Here is an 18214-nt window from a genome sequence, read left to right as displayed (position 1 = left end):
GTTTGAATTTAATTATGCAAAGAACTCTTCAGTGGGCTTACAAGAAAGTCCTAGAAGCAAAGGTGTTAATTGGAATAATCCAAGGCTCTTCAGCAGGAGTGGATGCCATTACCACTAACCCCTGGAAGGGCACGGAGTCGTTGTCTTCCACACACTATCCAACCAATCATTAAACAGTTACAGGGCATGTAGTTAACTATGTGACTCTCTGTTCTAAGTACTGGTTACAGACTGAAATTGGCATCATTAGATTATGTCCTTGGAGAATGACTTCAGAAGGCCTCCAAAAGATTCACAGCGAGAACTGTACTTAAATTTCCCAGGAAGAAAGGCCCAGAACCAAGAGATCACTTCTGGGTTATGTTTCTTAGCTAAGACACTCCTCTTAGATAAACCAATCATGGAAAGACAGAAAGTGCAGCTCCGGAAATTGAGAGGAGCACAAGGTAGCTATATTTTAACAGGGAGGGGAGAGGCCAGGGGAACCAAAACCCTAGATGATTCAGGAAGGGTTGGTGGGAGCACAGGAAGAATTGCCCAGAAGGAGAACCAGGCTTTCCGGTCAGCATCCAGGAAAGGATGGTGGAGACACCACAGACATGGAAGAAAAAGGTCCTTTCTATACAATGTTGCCTTGTGCCAGTCGGCTCCTTGCATCTGCCTGTCACTGTGCAGATGTGGATACGATTATCATTTGCTACTAATTCATAAATTTCAGAGGTTTCATGTGGCTTTCCAATAATGCTCAAAGGTAAAGGAGAAAGGAGTGCCAATTACAAATGATGACAACCTACAAGGAGCAATAATTTCTTTAGTTTATGCACATTCTGCTCTTGTGCTTAAATCTCATCAGGATACACAGCATATTCTATATTTTGCATTATTAGGAAAGCATAGCCTTTTTAAAAAAATCTAAAGATATGCCAGCATAGAGAAAAACACAGCTTAAGCATTGCATAATCCTTGAAATCGTATAAAGGAATCAGGCAGCCAAGCTCTGGAGTCCTAACTGGCTGAATCCTAACTTGGCAGCATGTATAATCATCTTCAGAGCAGAGCTCACACCTCCAGGGAGAGCATCTCAAGATGGTGAATAAAGAAGTGACAGAGGGGAGAGGCTATGAAGCAATTCCTGTAACTATCATGGCAGCTAAAGCAATCCTGATCTAAATGCAAAGATAATTTCAGTGAAATTACAAGGTCTTTTTTTTTTCATGCTATTCCATCACCAACGGGAACAATTATTTATTTATGGCAAGCTATCACAGCAAGGCATGGGGGAAATTTTTCAATCAGCACTCACACTGCTTTGGATAATCTTCAATCTATGGTGATGCCACTATGCAAAGATAATAGCAACAATTAACATCTGTATCATCAACATTATCATAAAAGCAGCCGCTTATACAATGAATCAGTACTTACCATTATTATCAAATCCATGTGTAAATTCATGTCCAACAATTACTCCTATAGCTCCATAACTCAGAGATCTATGGTACAAATATATAATTTGGAGAAAATTAGAAGCATAAACCTCAGAGCATAATCGTTTGATTTTTCTTAATGAAAAGCCAAGATAATCTGTTTTCTAGTAACCGCAACTTATAACCACACCCTCAAAATTGTAAAAAAAAGAAAAAATCTAAACACACCCTTCTCATTGAAATGGACAAAGAAAATCAATTGTAATACTGCCACAATGACCATGTATGAAATTAGGGATGCAAAAGAGATGGCTTCTAAAGTCCCTTCTAGCCCTAAGGTTTCTATGATTCTGTATCGGCTCTAGCCACTTTATATTTATAAACATCCAAAGCAGCAGCAGGGTTTGAGAAGACCCTGTCTGTAAACATACCATTTATTTTTTATCTGAGAACTGTTGAAAAGTCACTATAGACTTAGAAGTTAAATTGTTTCCCAAATGCAATCATAAAAAAGGAACAGAGCAGAGATTGAAAGAGATCACTGCTTTCAAAGGTAGTCACATTCCCTTGCTTCTGTGAAAGACAAGCTTATGAGTGAATGGCAAAGATCATGAAGACTTAACCAGATTTGGAAATTGCAGAATCATAAGCCAACAGTGGTTGTTTCGTGGTGCTGTTAGGTAGCAGTAGAGAACTGAAACAATATATTAATGATATATGAAGAAATCCATAAGGAGGCTTCTGGATGTTTGTGTGTGTGTGTGTGTGTGTGTACACACACACGTGCCCTCCCCTCCCTCCAGGATTCTGGGTCAATAGGTCTGTCATAAGACTCAAAAATTTGCATTTCTAACAAGTTCTAAGGAGAGGCTGAGGTGCGTGTGCACGTGCATGTGTGTGTGTGTGTGTGTGTGTGTGTGCGTGTGTGTGTGTGTGTCTGGGACCTCTCTCAACTCTAAGTTCCATGAAGGCCAAACCCTTATCAGTTTGATCCACTACTCAATTCTCTGTACCTAGTATACAGTAAAAAAGTAACAATCATTTAATTGGTTAATTAACTTTACCATTTCATGCAAGTGATAGGTCTACAGGTAATTTAGTTATTTACCACGTGGATGAGGATTAAAGACAACTTAAAATCCTTGTTATGAGGATTCTTTCTGAGATTTGCAATTATGCTGGAAATATTTTGCAGTTGCCTCCTGACATGCAACATCAAAGTCATCCAGCAAATGGAAAGGACCCATAAGTGGAAAGAATGAGAATATTTGAAGCAACATGTTATTACAGGACATTATGATCCTTAACATGTTAATTGTTTGTCTCAACTATAACCAAAGAAGTGCTTTAAGATTTCATTTTTCCCCTAGGTGGCAATTCTTTCCTTTGTTATTTCTTTCCTGCAAGGTAATTTGCATTTGAACAAAAACGCTTCCTACTGTTTTTACATCATTGCAAACCTTCATTAAAGAAGTAAGAGTAAAATTATGCATTTCAATCATGGAGCTATCATGGCAGTGTGGGACAAACTTGTAATTTTACATTGTGCTAGTTTCTGCAGCAGTAGCTGTCACTATGCAGCCTGTGACATTTCGTTTTCTCATACCTCTCAGCCCTGACAACAGGACTCAGTCCTCTACCACCCTTGGTCAATGCTGTTGACCGGAGGAATTTCAGCGATGAACAATGGAAGCTTACAGGAACTGCTCTACAATAAATGTCCCTTAAGAAGAGACTGTTGAGAACTGAGAACAAACTAAGGGTTGATGGGGGGTGGGAGGGAGGAGAGGGTGGGTGATGGGTATTGAGGAGGGCACCTTTTGGGATGAGCACTGGGTGTTGTATGGAAACCAATTTGACAATAAATTTCATATATAAAAAAAAAAAAAAAAAAAAAGAAAAGCTGGTCCAAAAAGCTTCCTCTTTGCAAAGGGTAATAGAGAACTCATAAAATGACTGAATTATTCCAAGTTCCAATACTCAGTCACATAATCGTGATCCTTTGGACAGGAGACAAGAAAAGGTAATTCTCTATGACTGAGCCTTACAATGATCATATTTCATAATGCTCAGTTCACATCTTCCATTTTATCAACGGCCATAATTACCAACGGCCATATGACATAATTAGCATGTCATAAAAATAAATAAGTAAACTCGCATGCTTTTTGAAATGTGACTGGCTAGCCAGAAACAAGAAGACTGCTGCAGAGAAAACTCCAGCCTTCCAAAAATGAAATGGCAAAGATGACAATTTTTGCACCTACTCAGTTGCTCTTCTGTTCTTACTGCCCCATGGGTTTAACACATGCACTGGATTTTGCTGTCAAGAAGAGGACAGCCAGACTTCTGTCTGGAGCAACCATGATCTCATGCTGTCAACAAGGAAGGGCCACTTTGCCTGAATCAGAGGCAAGGGCCTACCTAGTCCACAGTCCCATTCCAAAAGTCACAGGACTTCTCTTTGGGCATTTCCAATAAGCAGGGGCTCATGAGGGGGACCGTTCCCTCAGGAGGTTCTAAATAAAACAGCTCTCCTTAACACTGAACTGGAATCTTTCCTACAGCTGCTATCTATTGGTCTAGTAGAGTCTCTAGCTGAATACCCTCTGTCCCCCTGAGTACAGCAAGTTGTCTACCACCTTCACTCTCCTTCAGTAATGTAAAGACACTTACAAGGTTCCCCCTCCAGTGTCCTCAAGTTCTTTCAATTGCTTTTCTTTAGTCAGGGATTCTAGACCAGCATTTCCCAAAACATAGGGAAAGGGGGAGTTTAGGAACCGCTGGATTAAACACATTTCAATAGGTTTCCTTCTTGCGGAACTTCTTTGAAATTTTTATGCTGCTGAGTATTGTAATTCTCCAAAACAAAAGGCAGGATGACCGACCTCTATTACTGCATTGTGGAACACACACACTTTGGGATGTTGTCTTGGGCTACTGATAGTCCTGATTCATTCCTCTAAAAACACTTTAGCTTGTTGATATCCCCATAATTAGAGCCAACATTCAGGCAAGAACAAAGCTGACCAGTGTGAACACAAAGGATGCCCATTGGCTGAATCTGGAGGCTATCCATCCAAAACAGATGTATGGAAAGCCATCTCAGTGGACTGCGATTCCCATGTCTCCAGCATCTCGATCTTTCCAATGCCAAATACCCAAAAGACGCTTAATAATTAATTACTCACGGAGCAGATATAGTAATACAGGGTGGAAGGCTTCAGTGAGGACATAGATTCTTTAGGATAAAAAATACAAATCTCTCTCCCACCCAAATACCAAATATGGCTCAGCATAAGGTTGAGCTAACAGACACTAATATTATTTCCCAGGTTCCTATGAGTTTGACTTTTATATCAGAAAACCATGCTCACAGACCCAATAAACAAATTCACTTAATCAGTAACTTCAAAACCTAACCAGATGATTTCCAAGTCTCCAGGTACCTAACAATAATAAGAGAAGTGCACTCAAATTGCTAATGATAAGCAGAATCAACGAATTTGAGCACATTTTTAGTTTGAAGAGAATTTAGACAATATTTAGCCTAGATATTTATTTTTATAGAAATATCTGCAAATTTTTAATCTTAATAATAGGGAAAATTGATTCCAAATATCTAAACACCAATAAAAACTATGCAGCTGAGGACTGGGATGATATTAATGGATTTGGCTAATACAAACCAAGAATTTTCATTTATCCTAACGCAGTGCTTCCCTACAGTAGTCTTTATTGAAGCCTGCTCCTGTCTCCTCACCACTCGCCAGTTTTGAGCACACAATCCAAAAGCTTCCAAATGCCAACACCTGAAACTACTTGCCTAAGGACTTTTTCTGGCTACTAGGGCCCTCTGGGCCTAGACTGGGCAATGCCAGAGAGTTATTACAGCTGTTGGCAGCCCTCGAATCAGTGAGGGAAGGGGAGTTGATAAATGCCCCAGCTCCCTTGCCCCTGCAGTAGGATTACACTGAAGCAAGTTCTACAGGTCCTTGCCAGGGCTGAGCCCCAGCTGGTCACAGTGGTAACTGGCTTTGTAACACATGTGTGGTAGGTAGAACAATGGCTCCCAAAAGAAGTCCACAGGCTAACCCCCAGAAGTCATGAATATGTTATTATGTAGCAAAGGGGAATTAAGGTTGCTAATCAGCTGAGTGAAAAATATGTAGAGTGTCCTAGATTATCTGGGAGCAGCCAATATAATCACAAGGGTCCTTCAAAGTAGAGGAGAAGGCAGAAGAGGAGAGTCAGAAAGAGATGTGAATATGAATCAACAGTCACAGAAATGCAACTCTGCTAGTTTGGAAGACAGAGGAAGGGGCCATGAGCCAAGGAATGTGGGCTGACTCTAAAAGCTAGAAAAGGCAAGAAAAAAGATTGTTCCCTAGAGCTTCCAGAAAGGAATACAGCCCTGCCAACACCTGTTGTTTAGCCCAGTGGGACCAGGGTTGGACTTCTGACCTACAGAACTATAAGCCAGTAAGTTTGGGAAAAATATGGCAGCCACAGTAAACTCCTAAAACATTCATTATTGGCTTCCTTCCCACCCTGTCTCACTTCTCCACTCCTCCGCCACTGTTTCCTGGTGTCACCTCCCATAACAACTCCTTGAACTCAAATCCTTGTCACAGGATCTGCTTTTGAGGAAGCACAAATCAAAACATTGCTACCATATTTCTCTTATTTTTATATGTATGTGATCCCCTATGTTTTTAACCTACAAATAATATTTAAATTGTCATTTATTCAAACCAAGACAGAAAACACTAAATGTCTACAATCAAGACTAAATTTTCTGTGTATTAAACCACCAGAACAAAGAAAGGCACATAATAAAAGTGGTAATATTACCAACAATGAATATTATCAGACTTCTCACTATATGTAAATTGTGAATTACCATCTGTTGATCTTAATGACCTTCAATATCTCTAACTTCAGAAAGTATCAGTTTTTGGCCTATTGTATAACTACCAAGGTTTTATTTTTAAAGACAAATTTGATAATCTTTACTGTTCAAAAACTTCAATATTTTCTATTGCTCATTAATGACGGCTCCTTACCTGGCACTTAGAGCTTTCCAATATAAAACATCAACCTTCTTTTGTAGATGCCCTTTCCACTATTTCCCTTTGTATACTAATTGGACCAACCAAACAAAATCTTTGCTTTCTATAGGTACTTTTCTTTTCTCACATTATTTCTTCCATTTCTTCCATGGTTTTAGACCCATCACCATCAACTCAAATCCCAACAATCCTTTGAGGTCCACATATTTGTCCTATAAGTCAATGCATGAGTGAATAAATGCACAAAGGTTAAAGTCCCCTGTGTGGACTCTGCCTTTGCTGTCCAGTCACACACCCTGGTAAAAAGAATCAGGAAAAAAATTCCTAAAATGAGGAAAGTACGACTGACCCACACCAGGTTCCATGCTCTCCTATTGCTGAACAACCACTGGCATTGGTTTTTGTTTTTGTGACTTTATATTCTACTCTCAGCCAAAGCAGCATGTTCCTCCTTACTTGTCAATAACTGGTTTTTTCATTAATTTACCTACCGAGGATATTCCGTTCCCCAAAAAAAAGGCTTCTGCAGCTCTCCTGCTGGAAATCCTGGGAGAAAGACAGACAAAATTTTAAGAGATATAGAAATTGATTTGACGATGAGTACTTGGTTCAAGCTTCAGCCTGGAAGTCTCAAAGGCCCATCTGAAAGGTACTCCTCATGAAGCTGGGAGCACTCAAGAGATTCACTGTTTCTAAAATGATATGAATTCAACAGAGTTTGAAACAAGTGCATCACAATAGTTTCAAGGAAACTACTTTGCATGAATACGCTATTGGCATTGTCCACCCTGCCGTGAACTGGGTTCCTCCATAGCATGTGCAGGAGGCTTCTGGCAGTCCAGCAGCTTCCCCTGATACAGGAAGGGCCAGCTACATGGACACTCAACCTGTGGGCCCCATTTGCACACAGCATTCTTGAGGATTCCCAGGAGCACGGAACTCCCAGTAGACCCACAATGTGGGGGGATTCCGTGAGACTCAAAATGAGTACAAGGTAAGCATAATACATCCAGGACTGAGTAGATGGGAGCTCTGACAGCCCCAAGAGGGCTCTTTCTATTGGAACCAGGATTTGCTTTGATCGCTTAAAAAAAGGCAGCAGCACTCTAAGAAACATGAATGACCAGGGAACTCTATCAGATCCTTTCTTACTTTTGTTACTTCCCTGTATTAACCAATCACATACACTGAAAATGACATACAAGGAAAGGGAAAGACAGGGCGACCCATAGTGTCTTTTCCTTTTTTAGTCCTTCCTTGCTCATGAGTAAACTGAAGGTGGAGAGTGTTAGGAGAATCCATGTGTATTAAGAAATGACATAAAAACAGGTGGGATCAGTTTTGTGCAGCATTTTCATTGTTATGGCAAGAACAGAATACCTATGCATGTATAAACTGCAAAATAGAAACTGCGTAATTTTAGTGATCCTACATCCAAGTTAAAAGCTCTTATATTTTCATTTAAAATGGGCATTGCACAATATAAAGGTGAACAGTAAAAATATGCTGATGACTTAAAACATTTATTTTTCTTACAACTTACAATGGCATTGAATAGCAAATAAACCAGGGCAAGTCTAGAGAAAAAGAAGCCACAGAATGCAGGATAAAGCTTCATACTTGAGCACCCTTAATAGCACCTCTTTTCCAGCTTTCTGAACAGGGGCCCCCATATTTTCAATTTGCAGTGGGTCGTACAAGCCACGCATCTGGCTTTGTGCAGATGAGTGTGAGAAATGCCTTGCTTTGCGATTCCAACTCTCCACTAAATTTATCACCCTGGGCTGATGCTATGAGCTGCACCTGTAAGTCGTAACTATCGGAAATGCAAAGAATAGTAACAAAAGACACACACACACACACACACACACACACACACACACACAGACACACACGGAAGGAGGTAGAGAGAGGGGGGAGAGGGAGAGGGGGAGGGAGGGGGGAGAGAGAGAGAGAGAGAGAGATGGAGAGGGAGAGAGCGAGATGGAGAGGGAGAGAGCTCTGCCTTCTGCAATGTCCTTGGCTGTTGCAGAGCCACTGCTTTCGTCCCCCTTTGAGACCGAAAGCTCTTTTATGAGTTAAAATGTTTTCAGGGCACCTGGGTGGCTCAGCCGGTTAAGCATTTATTTGAGTCTTGATTTCTGATCAGGTCATGAGCTCATGGTTCATGGGACTGAGCCCCGTGTCAGACTCTGCGCTGACAGTATGGAGCCTGCTTGGGATTCTCTTTGTCTCTCCCTCTCTTTCTGCCCCTCTCCCACACATGCTCTCTCTCAAACAAACATTAAAAAAATAAATAAATACAATGTTTTCTCTTCACTCTCTCCCTCTCAACATTCTGTCTACCTCCCCATCATGAAAGGACACTACACAAAGTGAGGGCAAGAAAACAAGTTCTTAATTCAGAAGTGAAATGTTAACCTCATTATAATTGTTATTATAAATGTTAACTATTCTTTCTGTTTTCTTAATATCAGTTTGAGATTTGAAGGTCCAAAAACCTCACTGCCAAACAGAGATGGATCCAGCTAGCAGTTCTCCCTCTTCCTGCAGCTTTCATATAAAGGAAAATGCATCTGACTTTGAAGGGGTGACATCATATTAATCTTCCTAATTTTTACATTTCCTTACATTTCTTTTTGCATCTTTACATGAATATCCCACCCTCTTTTCTGGTGATTACTTTCAGTAAGTCATTCTGAGTTGGACATATATATGCAAATATATATTACATATATATGCAAATCACAGTGTTCATTTGAAAGTCTCGTCTCCCACTGTAAATCATCAAAAAGCAACGATGGGGTGCCTGGGTGGCTCAGTCTGTTGAGTGTCCGACTTCGCCTCAGGTCATGATCTCACAGCTCGTGAGTTCGAGCCCCGCATCGGGCTCTGTGCTGACAGCTCGGAGCCTGGAGCCTGCTTGGATTCTGTGTCTTCCTCCCCGCCCCAGCTCCTTCTGGCCCTCCCCTGCTCACGCTTTCTCTCTCTTGCTCTTTCTCTCAAAAATAAATAAACATTCAAAAAAAATTTTTTAAAGCAATGATATCTCCTAATAGGAACAATGATCATAAACCAATGTGATCTAATTAGGAAACCATTATGACTTTCCTGCCTGGTACTGTGCCCAGCTGGAAGCAATTCTGTCCACTGCCAACCTCTTCACAGGAAGACATCTGACATGTGACACCTGCGTGCGCCTCCATTTCTGCGGCTTTTGCTGCAAGGGGCCCCAGACCAGCAGGCCACGGCCATCATGCTCCTCTGAGCAGATGTCCGCTCGGCTTGTCGGGGACAGGGGACCCTATGCTGACCAACAGGGCTGCCCTCAGGGCTGCTTCACTGAAGTGAACGGATTAACAGTGGAAGCTACAGCTTTGGAGGTGTCGACTGGCTCCAGCGACAGATCAAAACCGCACAGAGCGAACTCGTATCTTATCTCATGAGGTGGGAAGTTGTAGTTAGCAAAGGTAAAAGTAAAAAATAATTAAACAGAAAGAAAATGCTTTTCTCTTCTCTCCCTTTTTAATAGGCTTTTGTTTTCTGTTTCTTTTGCAAATCCATTTTATTTACTTTTTTCCCCATCTCAGCACCACTTCACTACCTGTTTTACACTTTCAAAGCTCCTTTTCTCTATCAGTATATTTACAGGAGGCACTTCTCATAATGTCCGTGTGTGTATGTATATATACATATGCCTACACACATATCACGTCCAGACACATTATGCATACATACAAACATATATAGATATACCTATGAGAGGAGAGAGAGAGGGAGAAGAAGGAAAAAGACGTATAACTAGCAGATCGGCAAAAACCAAAAAGTGTGATAACAGGTAATCCTGGCCAGGGTGTGGGATGCATGTTGGTGTGAGAGCCAACTGTTGCAAGCATTTTGATGAGCAGTTTAGTCATCTCCTAAGGCTGTAAATGCCATTTTCAAAAATATGAGTGACTACATGCTGACATTGGAAAAAGTATCTAAAAGATATTATTAAGTGAAAGAAATAGTAAGTGGAAAACCAGCATTCGGTTGTGTATGTGGCCCTTCTATGTGAAAGATATACATATATTTATATATAGTTCTGCTATAACACTTACACTGAAAAGGCAAATTTGATCCAAGGTCATTGATATATTGGGACAAAACACTGGGGCGTAACTCCAATTTCACGTTTGCTTATGCGCAATTTCGTGCTCAAGAAATGCTAAGTGAAAGCAGAAAAACTCATCAAATGAACCAAACCACACAGGAATACACAAAACGCACACATCTCAACCTGGACCAGTTACCGCGGTTCACCGCGTGTGTTAGAAGCCACAGCCACCCACACCTGGTGTTAAAATTTCCCTTCCAACTTCACATCACCCTCCTTCACACATTGCGAAGCCCTCCAGCACCCGCTTCCACAAGCAAACTTCAGGTCTTTTCAGGGGAAAAATGCCGTATGTGCTGCAGTGTTATGTATTTGCTCAACATGTTTAAGACTGTGCTATCCTTTTTTTCTTCCAAATTTTTATTTGAATTCTAGTCTGTGCTATCATTTTTATTAGGATCCTGGCTTTTGTTTTCCTGTGTCACCGATAATGTTTTATTTTTATTTTGTAATTTAATTTTTAGAGACCATACGCGTGCGAGCGGGTGAGAGAGGAAGAGGGAGAGAAAGAATCTTCAGCACACTGCATGCTCAGCGCAGAGCCCAACGTGAGGCTCGATCCCATAATCCTGGGATCATGACCTGAGCAGAAATCCAGAGTTGGACACTCAACTGACTGAGCCACCCAGGTGACTCACCGACAACGTTTTTGATTGTTGTGTCCCTAACCCCACTTCTCCCATAAGCCTGTGGCTTTTATTGCACAATCTTGCATAACACAGCAATGCTTAGGAACACACAGGTCACATTATAGAACTAATGTATATGTACATGTATGCATCTATGTGTATATGGACACATATACATTCCTGCCAGTGGTTCTCAAGTTTCATCATGCATCAGGATCACCTAGATGAAATAGGTGGCTTATTGAAAGAGATGGCTGGGCCCCACCCTCAGAGTTTCAGAGTTAGTAGGAGAGGAGGCTAAGAATTTGCATCTTTACCAAGTTCTCCTGTGATGCTGAAGCTGCTGGTCTGGGAGGCACACTTTAACAACCATTGCCCAAGCACTGGCTCATGTGCACTTTGCGGTCATGGCTAAATATGTTCACTGCTGCGTTGCTGTAACTGAGAAAAGTGTGCAACAAGCTAAATGTCCAACAGGAGAAAAACGGCTTCAATATGACATATATTATGGAATGCTTTGAAGCAAATGAAAATAAAGAGGTAGGTCTTAGTATTCTAGCATGGAAAAGTCTCCAATACATGTTGTTGGAAGAAAGCAAGGCACAGATACAAATATATAAATATAATTTCAATTTTTTAAATAAGTGCCATATTAAAATGCACAGAAAAGGTCTATGAAATATGTATCAAAGTGATCATAGTGGCTGCTTCTTGACGGTAACTAGGACTTGGGGTGGTGCGTGGTTAAGGGAGTTTTGGACATGAACGTAATGTTTTAAATATTAACGAGTCAAAGGTAATCAACTCGTGTAATGAAAATTAACTTTTAGAAATAAACATGTGCATATTATAGAAAACTCTTCTAAAGGTTAGACAAAATCTATTTACAGTTAAGCTTACGCAGTAGTAATTTGGGTCTTGCATTTGTCAACACCAGCAAATTTTATTCCTATTTCAAGCAAAAATACAAATTGTAGTTATGTAATTCAAAAGACTAAAATTCTGACAAAACTTCGCACTCTCTTTGAAAATCAATTGATCATAAATGTAAAGGTTATTTCTGGACTCTCAGTTCTATTCCTATTTTATTCTTTTTGGGACTATTATAGATTGAATTGATTTCTTAACATCATTTCTGGTTTACTCATTGATACTGTATAGAAATATAATAGATTTTTCTATGAAGATCTTGTATCTTACCAAATTACTGAACACATTTAATAGTCCTAATTTTTTAATGTATTCCTTTGTATTTCTATTCATAAGATCATATCATCGGCACATAGAGATCATGTAATTCCTTTCTTGCAAGTATAGATAACTTTTATTTCATTTTATTGCTCAATGTAGCCTTTTAAAAATGAAAATGTTCTTAAAATATAAAAAAAATAAACTCTGACAAAAGAAAATATTCCTATCTATATGTTGTAATCACCTCATTATTTGCTAGAAAAAAATTCTCTTTTTCAAATCTGTACCTAGGAAAACCACTAAATCCTGCTTTTGGTTTCTTACTTGGGTCAAACCTTTCTTTTTTGCTCGAGTGTCTCATAACTCTCACATCAGAAAATACTGACTAACCTCGAGTGCTTCTGTTTAGAACTGCACTGCCAAAGAACTCATCACTTTCAGTGGCAACTAACCCCAGCAGGAGCAACTAATTGACCTTTAAAGTCATAAAGTTATATTTTAACTGTATTTATAGCTTTCCAAGAAAACTTAAATGCCTCGACATGTTTGGGTTTTGATGTCCATTTTATTACTGGAAAACTGCACTAATTAGGTTCTTTAGTAGAGACAAATAAAGAGAAGAAAACAAAAGAAGCCCATTATCTCATAGCTCAGACCCAAGAAAACAAATACATACTTAGAGATAGCAAATTCACACTGTATGAAGAGATATGAACAAAATTAATAATCTCCCTTTCTTCCCACTTCTCTCTCCCCATCCTGGAACTTTCTTTCCACTACTATCTACACAGCTTGCTTCAGATATTTACTCAAATGACACTTTCTCATCAAGGACTTCCCTAGTGCTTTTTAAAGGAGAGAGGTGTTATCCTATCCGCTTTCTTGCTTTACCTCTCACCGTAATACCATCAGCTGTGATACTCTACATTTTACTTACTCTGCATAAATTATGGTGTTTTTCCCGAACTACAATGCATGCTCCGTAACAAAAGAGATTTTTATTTCCACTATTCTTTCACTCCAGAGCCAGAACACCACCTGCCATGTGATAAGCTCTCAGTAACTATCTATTGAGTGAATGGAATCCGCACCTTGTGGAACGTGAAGGTCTAACTGGAGTTAATTAAGCATTACCTATAATTATGAGTATATACTGTGAGCCAAAGTCTAAAACGTTACATGCTAACTATTAGTACCACCAGTGTGCTACTTCTTGAAGTTTCTATACTCAATACCAGAGCAAAGGCATGTTCCATTATTCAAGTTCTGTTTTTCATTTTCCTTCTGGATTAAGGACTTTGCTGGTTCCTTCCTCTTGCATTTATGGCAGAAATAGCATAGTTGGTCAGCACTTTTTTTCCCCCAACAAACTCTCAACCAGAATGCAGATTTTAACAAGATGAAAAGCCCTGCCCAGCTCCCTGCAAGTTCCATCACCCGTGTGTACTCTTAGCCCTCCCTACTGCCAAGGAATAAAGGAAAACATTCTCCCTTTCTATGGCTGTGTCATGTGCTGAAAAGAGAAATCAGACAAAACACTGGTTTAGATCAGAGTCCTTCAGTCCTGACAATACTGAATGAATATATTCTCTTTTCCCTATATTATCTGCATGCTTTTATGTATTGCCATGTTAAGTTCCATGTTCATAAAAGCATATGATTCAAGACAGTAACCATATAGCCAATATTTTGAAAGCATTACTTTCCAAAGTTTTCTGTTATGTGTAAGTTTGGGGGATTTTTTTTATATCAACACTTACAAATGGTGATTATTTTAAGACAACTGTCATCAGACTCACATCTTTTCCTATTGTTTCCATGTTTGGTCAGATTTAACAAAATAGGAGGCCTCCAACTTTCTCTTGCCAGACTTCAAAGCTCAGATGGACTGCTTCTTCCTTTCCTCTATAGCAAACTTTTGTAAATACACTAATACAATGCAAAGCAACTCAAATTCAACTAAATTTGGGAGTACATTCTTGAATGCAATCTCTCTTTTGACCCTTTTGAAGGATTAGCGAATTATTGGTGAATTTGTACAGCTAGGATCCCTCCAGCAGCCTCTGGGGCAGAAATGGCACATCCAGGGCCAAATGATGAAGTTCAGTTGAGAAAAGGGTGACTCGGGGGGCTGAATCCTAAAGGAGAATCCCGTGCGCTGGAGAACATGCAGGCCAAAGTACATACTGGCCGGTTTAACTCAATCCATTTCCATGCTGGCTGTTGCTGGTTTCTCCAGCGATGTACTTGGATTTTCCATTGAGTGTGTCTGTGTCTGCTTTCTTTTCACTATGGGTGTCTGTGATATTTTTGCTAAGGGGCTGGCTACATCAATACAATGTATTATATTATTAGTTTTGTGAAATAATAGGATGTTTAGTTTTGGCATGGATTTACTGATGTATTAACATGACTTTACTCCATGCTATGACAGTTATTTTCAAAAGTCTTAAGTGTATGCTTATATTACTGAACTAATCCTCGTATTTCCAAACTTAGTGCTGATCTATCTTAGCAACATTATACTTCTTGGTGAGATTCACTTGTAGTTACTTCTGCTCACTTGATTATTTTACTTATTCTATGCAAAAGCTCCTAGTTCTACCACTAAATGAACATATCTTATAACCCTAATTTTAGAGGTGTTAATATATTTAAATACCATCCTAAAAACTACCGGGTTATGATGATGCAATTTCTATACATAGTCATGGACCACTGACATTTACTAAGCACCTACAATGTTCAAAGCCACAAAAGTAAGCTTTGAACATACAAATGTCCTCAAAAAACCTACTACCTAGTGAAGGAAAAGGGATATAACCAAAAAAAAAATTCTATTTTGCGACATCTAAAAAGGCAAACTGATACCAAACCAAAGCTCTTTGAAAGTGTATTTTTAAATGAAAATATGTTCTAAATTCAGTAAATATGCATAGAAGTGTTTTGGGGACAGGGGGGTAACTATACACATGTGTACATTAATGAGTAAAAGATACAGCTTGTGAAATCACTTGAGGTTTGAAGTAGGAATGGTTTAGGAGAATGGCACTCAACATGTGGTCATGGTCCAGCAGCATCAGCCTCACCTGGACAGGACGCTTGTTAGAGATACAAATTATTGGGCCTGACCCCAGACCTGTCGAATCAGGAACTCCGGGAGCGGGGTCCAGAGTTTTCAGCAGGCCCCCCAGGTTATTCTGGTGCATGCTGGTTGATACGTACTCGTTTAGGTCAGGATAAGGATTCACATCTGCAACTGTACATGAGAATCCCTTGGAGATCTTGTAAAAAATAGACCCTTGCCAAAGCTCCACCCCACAGCCATCAAGCCACAGTCTCAGATGGAGCCCTGCACATGAGTATGTTTTTAAAAGCACCTCAGGTAATTCTAATATACCAAGAAATTCAGAACTCTCGACTTAGGAAAAATAAAGCACTGCCTATATTTAACTTAAATGATATATATCTATAAATAAGCCCTTCTGCCTCATTCTCCTCTCTTCACTGTTTCTCAATACTGTGCATGTAACATACAACTAGATACTTTTCTCATAATTTTGCAGACTACACTTTCAAAAGTAAAACTTTACATGACTAACAAATTATCATTGCACAAAGGACAAAAATAGTTTTAATTGCAACTGCTTTGGAAATCTGGAATGAATGCCCACTCTAAGAGGGAATGAGTGTTCTATCTATCTTATTCAGGATTAGTTCTCATAATCAGATAAGCTGGACACCATTCTCCTAGAATCTAGGGGACCGTCAGTTGGGACATGGAAATTACTGCAATTACAAAGCACTTCTGGTTATATTTTGTGCTGTAAAGGGATTTCATTGTCATCACTGCTAAGATTAATAGTGGCTTTTTTTTTCAATTTGGCATCTTGCAATAGTTTGGTGAATGCCAACCTTCCCCTTTCCAGAAAGTATCAAGTGCTAACAGCTGTGACACATGTCAAGGGATTCAGCAAGATGCCTTAGCCATCTGCTGGCTTCCTACAGGTAACCTCCCGCCACCTTATCTATCAGCCTAGAACTGACAAGCAGAAAGCTTCTAAAATCTGTCCTCCATCTTGAAATTTCCTCTTATGGTGCTTCTATTCTTTATCTGCCATAATTACCTTTAGGCTGCAACAAAGAGAACCTCCTCTCTTTTAGCAGGGTGACCAACCATCCCTGTTTGCCCAGGTCTGAGGGAGCTCCTGGCATCTGGAACTTTCAGTGATAAAATTGGGACAGTCCCAGGCAAGCAGGACAAGTTAGTCCCCCTACCTTTACCCAACCAAACTGACCTCTTTTGCATTTGCTGCATTTTTTTTATAGCTCAGTAGATCTCAAACTGCAGCATCTAGCAGAGATTTGATGGTTAAAATCTTAAAATATAAATTGCTAGTCCCACAACCCAGAGTTTGATTCCACAGGTCAGAGGTGGGACCAGTTGATGCTCATATATCACAAGTGATGCTGAGGTTGATGATCCAGGGACAACACTTTTGGAACCACTGCTATAGTTCAGTGGGCAGAGAAAACACAAATCTCCTCCCACTATGAAGCTCACTATCTCATATTCTACTATTATTCCAACAGGTCATTTCATACACACAATTGCTGTCCTAGGTATTCAAAACTGACACTAAAGGCAGTGATGTTTAGCCCAGGCCTGGAAATAACAGCAGGTTCTCAGAAAATACTTGTCTGGGTTCATTGATCCATATATGGGTTTAAGATAATAGTCTTAAGAATGAAAATATGACTGAGGCACCTGGGTGGCTGAGTCAGTGAGGCATCTGACTTCAGCTCAGGTCATGATCTCACAGTTTGTGGGTTCAAGCCCCACATCCGGCTCTGTGCTAACAGCTCGGAGCCTGGAGCCTGCTTCAGATACTGTGTCTCCCTCTCTCTGACCCTCCCCTACTTGTGTGTGCTCTCTTTATTTCTCTCTCTCTCTCAAAAATAAACATTAAAGAAAAGAATTAACACATGACTAACATTTTCCTTTAGGTCAATTCGACAAAAAAAAAAAAAAAGTTTCTTTCATCTCCTCCAACAGCATCTTGACAATGAATAACTCAGTAAAAGAAAACCATCTCATCTACTGTTAATGGAAATATAAATTGGTACCACTTTTCTCAAGAGAAGCCAGGTAAGCTATATTTAAAAACCCTTATACTGGACATACCATTTGACTCAGTAATTCCTCCACATCTAGGAATTTACCCTAGAGAAAAAAACTCAGATTTGTTCAAAAACAGAGACCCAAAACTTATCAGAGTTTTTTTTTTAATTTTTTTTCAACGTTTATTTATTTTTGGGACAGAGAGAGACAGAGCATGAACGGGGGAGGGGCAGAGAGAGAGGGAGACACAGAATTGGAAACAGGCTCCAGGCTCTGAGCCATCAGCCCAGAGCCTGATGCGGGGCTCGAACTCACAGACCGCGAGATCGTGACCTGGTTGAAGTCGGACGCTTAACCGATTGCGCCACCCAGGCGCCCCAGAGTTTTTTTTTTTAAATAGAGAAACAAACAGCCCACGTGTCTATTAGTAGAAAATTAACTAAAGAAATCAAGGTGTTTTCATTTGGTGGAATACTATGTATGATGACTTAAAATTACAAGGAGTAAATGGGGAAAAAAATCATGTTACAATGTTCAGTGAAGGAAAAGCAGTATTTGATGAGTACATATTTAGTTTCAATTTTGAAATGTGTAGATAAATGTAAGTTTGAGAG

General features: G+C 39.8%; 1 protein-coding gene across 2 annotated transcripts in view; it reads right to left on the bottom strand.

The window, feature by feature from the left end:
* Window positions 1–18214, bottom strand: part of PHEX (phosphate regulating endopeptidase X-linked) — a 232304-nt gene that overhangs the window by 16965 nt on the left and 197125 nt on the right. For both annotated transcript variants that reach the window (XM_040468742.1, XM_040468743.1), the window contains 2 exons: window positions 6991–7045; window positions 1426–1493 (listed from right to left, as the gene is read on the bottom strand). In XM_040468742.1, the coding sequence (XP_040324676.1) occupies window positions 1426–1493; window positions 6991–7045 (123 nt within the window). The remainder of the gene's footprint in view (window positions 1–1425; window positions 1494–6990; window positions 7046–18214) is intronic.

This window comes from Herpailurus yagouaroundi, unplaced genomic scaffold (genome assembly GCF_014898765.1).
Source record: "Herpailurus yagouaroundi ecotype Mexico unplaced genomic scaffold, PumYag 67793, whole genome shotgun sequence".
Lineage (NCBI taxonomy): Eukaryota > Metazoa > Chordata > Mammalia > Carnivora > Felidae > Herpailurus > Herpailurus yagouaroundi.
The sequence above is the reverse complement of the archived record's forward strand: the minus strand, read 5'-3'. Positions and strand labels throughout refer to the sequence as shown.